Raw genomic sequence first — 9,204 nt, 5'->3', positions numbered from 1 at the left:
ACAATCCCCTTCTAGTAGACAGGTTAATACAGTTATCATGGTTATGGTGAATATTGATTAAGCTAGAGCTTCATGATATGCCAGGTTTTGGTTTCTCTAGACACCTCCAGTTCCTTTGGGTCAGTATCTATTTGGGCATGTGGTGATGAAAATTAGCTTACAACTGAAAACTAAAGATATTTAAAAAAAATTTTTTTAAACATTTATTATTGAGAGACAGAGAGAGACAGAGCAAGAGCATGGGAGGGGCAGAGAGAGGAGGAGACACAGAATACCAAGCAGGCTACAACCTCTGAGCTGTCAGCACAAAGCCTGATGAAGGCTGGAACTTACAAACTGTGGGATCATGACCTCAGCTCAAGTCGGAGGCTTAAGCGACTGAGCCACCCAGGCGCCCCTTTCCTGGTTAAACAGTTCAGCTGTAATATCTGTATCCCAGTCCAGCTAACCTGGGATGTAGTTATATTAAACTAGCAACTCCTGCGCACTTACAGGCAAATTTGGGAGAGTGGAGGCTATGGGCAAGGTGACTGGGTCAAATGCAAAAGCCTCCCTTTTCCTTGTTACGAATAAATCAAATTAGAAACCAACAAGGGGGGGGGGGTGGGTGCACGAGAGAATAAAGCCAATGTCTACACTTGATCTTAGCCAAAAGGCCGAGAAGCGATAAAGCCAATGTCTAAAATGCCCTTTCCAGATAATCAGCAGATACAATAATCGTTACAATCGCAATCGCTCTTAATCAGATACTGGAAGTTGGCTGTTGTGGCCTATAAATCAAGAGAAACCAAACCAACCCAACTTAGCCATTTCCCCAAATGTTAGCAACTCTGTATAGTTAGTAGTCCGCTAATCCGATCAGGGAGCCCTAGCCAGCAACACTGAGGCTGGAATCCTGAACTCCCTAAAAACCCCAGATTGGTAAAATAAATAAATAACCGGGGTTTCCGTGGGAACGCGGTAAAGGGAGGCCGATGAGAGAACAAAGGCCGCGTCCCTATTAGGGGCTGCCGGGCCCACGGGCCGCACTGGGGGCGAGGGCGGCGGTGCGTCCGGGTGGCGGGCTGCCCGGTGTCCCACGCCGCCGCGGCGCTGGCGCACCTCTCCCGGCCAGTCCCCGGAGCCACAGCATAGCAGGGCGCCGGCGAGGCGGGAGGCGAGTGCGAAGGGCCGCGGGGGCCGAGGCTGGCCGCCGCCCGAGTGAGTGTGCTAGCGAGCGACTTGTGAAACACGCCGCGGGCCGTCACCCAGCAGGACAGCGAACACGCGGCGCGGCGCCGGCTGAAGCCGCCTAGATAGCGCACGCGGGAGAGGAGGGGCGCCGGGGACAGAGGGCGACGTCCCCTGCAGTTCCCGTCTCGCAGGGGTCGCCGGCGCCGCCAGGCCCCGCCCCCTGGCGCTTATGTAATAGGGGCGCGCTGCCATTGGCCTGCGCGACCGGAAAGGGCGCAGGCGTGCGAGCAGAGGAGGGGCGGGGGAGGTGGCCGCAGCAGGAAGGCGAGTGGGCGGCGAAAAGCGGGCGGGCGCTGGGGCGACTGGGAGAGCTGCGCGGCGTGCGCGGGCACGAGCGTAGTGGCCTCCCCCGAGGCTGAGGCGGCGGCGGGCGCGCGCGGCGGCGGGTTCGAGGCGCGGGCTGTTGTGCTCTCCGCTCTCCTCTTTCCCTTCCTTGGCGGGTGGAGGAGGCCGAAGCGGTGCTGGGCGCGCTCCCCCTTGCTCTCCCTCCGGCCACCTCCCCCGGCCCTCTCGCGCTGCGCGGTCTCTCCGACGCAAGACTGTCCCGGCCCGGGTGAGCGGCAGTGGGGGCGGCGCTGACGCCGCAGGACGTCCGGGAGCCGGGGTGGGGGCCCGGCGGCGGGGTCGCCGCGGGTCGCGAGGGGCCGCCGGCCTCCCCGTCTCCCACGCGGCGGCCCGTCCTGTCCCAGCGCGGGCCGCGGGCAGGAGGGAGAGCTCGGGCGCCTGCCAGGCCCTGCAGGTGGCCGGGTTGCAGGCCGCGGAGCGGAGCGGTAACCTTACTCCTTGGCGACAGCAGCTGGTCGGTTTCTCGAGGCCCGGGCTCCCCGTGGCCGAAGGGGCCGGGTTTGGGGCGGCCAAAGCCTCGGGGAGGCGCGTCTCGGGCCGGAATCTGTGCGGAGTGGCGGGTAGGTGGGGGCTGCGTGGCCGGACCGGGGAAGGAGCTCCCCGAGGCGGGAGAGGCCGGTTGGGAAGGAAGGTGGGCCGGGCTGCAGCTGGGGTCGGTCAAGTGTTGGGTGAGATAGACCTTACTCCTGGTGCTTTTCTCTACCCTCGGTGAACGGATGTAGTTAAAACGTGGGGGTCAGGATGTTGATCACTGCCTGGGCCTCTTCGTTTCAGATGGTTATGGAGAATGATCCTACTTCCTGGATCGAAAAATCTTTTCTTAGTTGTTTGGGTTTTAAGAGGATCTTAGGGGGCACTCCTTACTTGTTGCCTCCTGTAAAAGCTCTTCATTTTAGAACAACTCTTTATTCGTTCTACTTCCCTCTTTGCAGCCCTCTCGGAAAATTACAGTAAATAAGAGTAACATTAAAAATCTGCGTTTAAGGTGTTTGTAAGTGACTTGTTGCCTCTGAGTTTGTCGTATGTAATTAAGAAGTTGTGCTTAAGATTTTGTAGAAAATTCGATTTGGCTTGAGAGCATTTCTTAAGTTGAGCTGTCCAAAAGCAGGTGGCTTGTTCGTTTGCATTTCTGCTTTCAGAAAGGAAATTAATGCAGTGAGTTGTTGGAAGTTAGGGGCCTACCCCACGCATTTAGACTGTTGATTCGATTTCCTTTACGGGGTGTTCAGTTTTCTGTTTTAAAAATAAGAACAAGCTACAACAGTCTTTACTTATCAAAGCTTTTATGGTTTTATTTACTACTTTAGATGACAGTGGAAAATAGGTTAAATCTATTGTGTAATGTTATATTTTAGGAGAAGTCCTAGGTGGAAAAGTTAAAAATAATATCTCATGACATTGTACAGAGCGCTGCCTGAAAGTGGTATCAGAATAGCTAATATCTTGTAATTATCAAAGAAATTTCTGGAATTAGTGGCATTAAAACAATTGAGGTTACCCACAAAATCAGTGTTAGCATGCGTGGCAGACATTGTGTAGAAGAGTTCAGAAGCCTGAGAGGACTGAAGTATTGTAACATAAGGTACTGATACAAGATGTTATAATAGACTGGGATACATAAAGATTGCGTACCTATTACCATCCACATCATACTCAAGTATCTAAAACTGTTTCTGTGGGAACAGGTTTGATATGCTGCCATAACATTTGTACTTAAATATACTTAAAATCATTCCGTTTGGCTTGGAAATGATAAATATTTGGCTTTTGAAAAGCGAAAATGGAAGTTTGGTGTTCAAGGACTAACACATCTGGTAATATTTACCATTATATGGGAACGGGGTTCTTACATTCGGCTAGCATACTAAAAATTTTTGTAGTTTGTTAAAATAGCTGGCTTTTTAGAAAAGCGTTGGGTCTCTTCTATATTTTACTTGACTTTCAGTTCAGTGTTAAATACTAGTGGGAACTTGTCCAAGCAGTGTATTTATGTATTGTTTCCCTTTTTCCTTTTTTGGGGAGAACCTCATGTGCTTCTATGAAATGCTTTGATTTTATATCCATTAACTAATTAGGATCCCAGTCAGAAAAAGCCAGTACTGTTTTCTGGTTAAAGGTGATGTAGGTCCATGTTATGTTCACGCCCTGCAGTGATTTAGAAGTTTAAAACTTAATTGCAGTGCTAGTCAAAGCTATACATAGGAATTCTACTTAGGACCCAATTTCAATATATTTAAAAGGTAGCTGGGGCTCATAGGCCCTTTATGAGCACGTTTAACATGTGTTGTCCAATAGAAGACTTTAATGTTTTTTATTAAGTTTTTATTTTAATTCCAGTAGAGTTAACATGTAGTGTTACATTAATTTCAGGTGTACAATATTAGTGATTCAATAATTCTATACATTACTCAATGCTCATAATGATGAGTGTATTTCTTAATCCCCATCACCTATTTCACCCATCCCCCTACCCACCTCTGATAACCGTCAGGTCTTTATAGTTAAGAGTCTGTTTCTTGGTTTGAGAAGCCTTTAATTTTTTTTTTAAGTTTCTGCAGTTCTTCCTTTTTTTTTTTTTTTTGTTTTTGTTTTTGTTTTATAAGTTTATTTGAAGAGCGAGCAAGAGCAGGGGAGGGAGAGAGAGAATCCCAAGCAGGCTCTGTACTGACAGTGTGGGGCTTGAACTCAATAACCGTGAGATTATGACCTGAGCTGAAATCAAGAATCAACCAACAGCCACCCAGGTGCTCCACGAAGACTTAAATTTAATGAAAAAGTAAAAGTAACTTTTTCAGTGACATTTATTTTTAACCCATTTAGCTTCATTTCAGACTATCAGTAGTAAAAAGTGGTACCTTTCATTTTTGTAAAGGTACCTTTACCCTTTTTACAAGGTTTATTCTCTCAATTGGGAGCTAATTTAATCTTATTTAGTAATTTCTCCAGCAATCCTGCAAAGATCAGTTGTTTAGAAAGATTTAGAACAGCATAGTGGTTTTATGTAACCTGAGTATTTAGGAGAACAGTTCCCATTGCTCTTAGGATCTCCTTCAGAACCTTTAGATGACAGCTCTAAATTTCTCTTAAATTGTAAGAATCTTAATTCATGACAGTTAATACTAGAAAGGGAAAGTACCTTTGCAAAGTGATCAAGCAATTGCTTGGGGAAGAGTGCTAAACTTTTTTGGTAAAGTTTTGAAGGTTACGTATGGCAAAGTGTACAGATCTTAGATGTACAGCTCAGTGAGTTTTTACAAGTGAACACACCTATATAACCATTACCCTGATCAAGAGATAGAACACATCAACTGCCCCCCATGCCCTTTTTTCCCAGTCACCACCTCCTAGATTAGCTTTGCCTGTTTTGAACTGTATACAGCCCGTGTGTTGTGTCTGGCTTCTTTCCTTTAACACTGGATACAACCCTGTTGTTACTTGTAACCATAGTTTTTTTCTTTTTGAATGCAGGTAGTATTCCATTGATAAGTATACGACAAATTATCCATTTTATTATTAACTGGAATTTGCATTGTTTCCAGTTTTGGAAACAAGTACTCTGGACATTCTCGTATTGCCTTTGGGTGGATATGTACATTTGCATTTCTGTTGGGAAATGCAACATTTCTGTTGGGTGTATATGTACATTTGCATTTATATCGGGAGTGGAATTATTAGGTTTATAGAGTACACCAAAACAGTTTTCGACAGTGGTTGTACTAATTTATTCTCTAGTAGCATTGTATGTGAGAATTTGAAAACCCATACATTTTGACTGACAGCTCTATAGAACTTAAGTCTTCAACTCTTGAGAGCATTACCATACTTCGATTACTCGGTATTAATCACTCTAATGCCTCAACTTCTGTTTTTAGATATGGCTCGTGGACAGCAGAAGATTCAGTCGCAGCAGAAAAATGCCAAAAAGCAAGCTGGACAAAAGAAGAAACAAGGACATGACCAAAAGGCTGCTGCCAAAGCTGCCTTAATATATACCTGCACTGTCTGTAGGGTAAGGGGAGTGGGATGGCATAACCCTCCTGTGGACAGTTCTTTGCTTAGATGTTGCTGTATCGAGGTTAAAGTTTTGCAGCCATGGCAAAATAAATAGATCGGAGAGCTGCTTATTTTAGGTTTCCATCTTCAGTTGTCTCTTCCATAAATATTTTCTTGAATGGCTCCTGTGGCCAGGCACAGTTCTCTAGGTGTTGGGGGAAGGGAGTGAACAAAGCAAAGTCCTTTTCCTCGTGAAGAATAAAGATGTCTTCTTCAGGGCAGATACTACACTTTGAACTTTGTAAGAAGTCAGATCTACCTTCTTAGTTTAGAGCTGTACGAGACACAAGTATACCCCTGGTTATATAATTGTCTTTTTTTCTTCACTAAATTCTTAGGAGGTCTGCAAAACTCTACAGAGTATTTTTACGTTAGGGCCTTTCCTAGAATTAATATGTTTTATTAGATTTGAAGAGTAGTCATAACAACTACTATTGAGTGCATATCTGGTGTTCTACACGTATGAGCCCATTAATCCCCACAATCACCCTATGAGATAAAGGACTTTTATTCTCATTTTACAGAAAAGTAAACTGAGCCATGGGGATTAAATAACTTGTGCAGGGTCACCCAGCTAGTACAGAGAAGAGCTGGGATCTGAAGCTGGGCAGTCTAGTTCCTGAGCCCACCCTCCAGGCCACCATACCACACTTCCTTTCAAAGAAGTTTTTCTTCAGTTCCAAGCCAGTTTCTTTCTTGCTTTTTTGTAAGCTCAGCACCTTTGAAGTTCATGAATAGAAGTGCCAAAGGAAAAATACATAGTGACGGTGGTCCAGTACATATGCATGTATACATATGTATATGTATTTTTTTCCAAAGCCCCACACCTTGGTAGGGTTGTGGGAAGGGATCTTGGTAAGACACGATTCCAAAACTAAAGTTTATCATCTGAAGGCATTACTGATGAAATTGAAGTTTCTAACTACATGAAAGTTCTTGTTAAGAGAGGAAACCTATTACATTAAGTATCTTGTTCATACTGAGCTTTGAGACACTCAAAGTAATGCAATTGAGCAACTTTAAATTCTCTTTGGAAAGAGACAGGGTAAAAGTAAATTTCATTAAATTACTGATGAGTAAATGCTTCGATTTGAAAGTACTAGAGTAGGGGTGCCTGTGTGGCTCAAACATCTGACTCTTGATCTCCGCTCCTGAGTGGGATTGAGCCCTGCAGTGGGCTCTCTGCTGACAGCACAGAGCCTGCTTGGAATTCTCTCTCTGCCCCTACCCCGATTGCATGCACCCCTCCCTCCCCCCCCCCCATACATACATACACACACACACACACACACACACACACACTAAATAAGTAAATCAAGTTTTAAAAAATAATAAAAGACCTAGAGTAGTTCACCTCTTTAAACTCCCAAAAATAGCCAAAACTTGTATTTCATGTTTTGTTTAACTGCCTGAGCAAGAGGATCAATTACTGAAGGTCCTTGCCTAGGGAAGTTGGTGTAGTGTAACATTTGAGAACTGAAGTACAGTATGAGGTTGAAACAGGTCTTGGACAAATTACACCCTAGGTTTTAGTTTCTTACGTGAAATGAGGAATAATAGTAGGAACTAATTTAAGGTTAGTGGGAAGGTCCTATGAGAATTCAGGTAACCTGCTTAACATAATGTGTTAAATAAATGTTATCTCTTGTTTCCTGTTAAACAAGCGGAATCCTTTATGTAACCCACCTATTCTCCATATGTGAAATACGGTCACACGTTAGGAATTTCTTTGTTACAAGGTCCTTTTTCATATGCCAGCCACTAGTTGCAGGAACTTAAAAGTATTTTGAGATGATTGTCTATCATGAGCAGGCTCAGGATTTGAAAAGTTAACACATTTTTATTTCATGAATAAGGTCTAACTCTTTTTTTGCACATTTTTTAAAATCAGACACAAATGCCAGACCCTAAGACCTTCAAGCAGCACTTTGAAAGCAAGCATCCTAAGACTCCGCTTCCTCCAGAATTGGCTGATGTTCAGGCATAAAGTTGTTTACAGGTAGTTGACCTTTTGTCTTTTCATTTGTTAATGTCAAGGTTGTATACGAGAGCAAAATTATCTTCTGTTACTGAAATTAATGTCTACCTTTTTTCTAGCTGAGATTTTACTGCTTCCCCTTTTTTAAGTTAGTGTTTACCTTCACAACTGTTAAAAACCCATTTTCCCAAACCAGATCTTCTCAATGCCTTTGAAACACCCAAGTTTTTACTACTGTAGCCCAAAATGGGGGGCTGAGGTGATGCTGGCCAGCTCTGGTCCAAGAATGGAAGAGACTTACCAGCCTAAAGAAAGTAACTATTATAAAGGCATTTGAGGGTCTTGCTCCCAGAAATGATGCAGAACAATGTTCCTGAGTGCCTTGTTGCAGGTATTTTAGAGTGTTTAACAGAGCTTCTGAATGCATTGAAATATGTAGCAAAATGTGGGCTTACACTGTATAAACTTTATAGTTGCTTGAAAATAATCAGTTTACATTTTTTGTGTGGTTTTTGTTTTCCCTAAGTGGTGGTGATGGTGTGAGATAACTTCCTTTTTAAAGTAAATTTATCAAAGATTTGTGTATAAAATCATTGACAGATCCATCAGAATGACTTGGTAGCTTATGCATGTGGTGCATTTTTCTTAGACATTTGAAATGCATATAAGTGGTGTTTGTGCAATGCTTGCATTCACTGAAAATTCCGTTTATGTTTTATAGGTGAATTCACGACACCTTTGGCTCTTCTACTGTCTCAGACCTTAGGTAACAAACCTGCAGCTGCTTTTCTAACAAACTGTTGATCAGCAAAAATAAAGGGGCTACAGAAACACTCATTTTTATGCTGTTCCCTTTTGGGCTTCATGCAAAGACAATTCTGTGTAAATGTACAGTTGACTCTGATTTGGAAATCTGAAAATCAGTCCATCCTTGTTATAAAAAATTTTTTTACAATTGTAATTATATTGATGTTCATATTGTGTAAAATAACTCATTTAATAAAGTAGTACTTTGATTTTACAACATCACAGGATAAATGGTTCTAGAAATTCTGTTCTAACCTTCCACATTATTTGCCTTATAAAAATCTAATGAATTCGTCAGCTAGAATTGCAAGCGCAGTTCCTATCTCCCTTTCTCAGCTCAGTGGCAGGTTCGCTAGTTACATTGGAGCAGACTCATTCATAGTTTTACTGGCAGCTGCTGGTCTAGGTGAAGAATGACTTACCTGCTGCCTTAATATATTACCACCATGTGTCATTTCCCCCTCTGATCATTTCCTGTGTTTGAGGTTGGAATATTTTAGCCTGCTGTGTGACCTGGCTGTAGCTGCCAGCCAGGTATACCCTCTAGATAACTGACAAATTCCTAATGTGGTTGGATTTTCAGGGAGCCCTTCTGAAAGAATAGGTTCTGAAGTATATGCCGTAGCGAAATAATCCAGCTTTCGTTTAATGCAAACCTGAAGGATCACGTGTGAACTGGTAAAGATCTGTCTTATATAAGTTACACCTATGGATTCTTTCACAGTTCTTCAAGTTCATTAATTTGAGATTACAACTCCACATTTGATGGAATTTATTAGTAATTTGGC

The 9,204-nt window shown here is 43.5% G+C and overlaps 1 protein-coding gene across 3 annotated transcripts; it reads left to right on the top strand.

The window, feature by feature from the left end:
• The first annotated feature begins 1,046 nt into the window (after window positions 1-1,046).
• On the top strand, window positions 1,047-8,638 carry ZNF706 (zinc finger protein 706). 3 transcript variants are annotated; one of them, XM_060611034.2, is made up of 4 exons: window positions 1,047-1,200; window positions 5,451-5,587; window positions 7,523-7,630; window positions 8,331-8,638. In XM_060611034.2, the coding sequence occupies exons 2-3, from the start codon at window positions 5,453-5,455 to the stop codon at window positions 7,616-7,618; spliced, it is 231 nt and encodes a 76-aa protein (XP_060467017.1). In that variant the 5' UTR covers window positions 1,047-1,200; window positions 5,451-5,452; the 3' UTR covers window positions 7,619-7,630; window positions 8,331-8,638. The 3 variants fall into 3 exon arrangements, with proteins under 3 accessions (XP_060467017.1, XP_060467019.1, XP_060467018.1); XM_060611036.2 differs by lacking the exon at window positions 1,047-1,200 and adding an exon at window positions 1,514-1,786; XM_060611035.3 differs by lacking the exon at window positions 1,047-1,200 and adding an exon at window positions 1,820-2,138.
• Window positions 8,639-9,204: the final 566 nt, after the last annotated feature.

The sequence above is a fragment of the Panthera onca genome, chromosome F2 (assembly GCF_046562875.1).
Source record: "Panthera onca isolate mPanOnc1 chromosome F2, mPanOnc1 haplotype 2, whole genome shotgun sequence".
In the NCBI taxonomy this organism is placed as follows: Eukaryota; Metazoa; Chordata; class Mammalia; order Carnivora; family Felidae; genus Panthera; species Panthera onca.
This window is presented reverse-complemented; position numbering and strand designations above follow the sequence as displayed.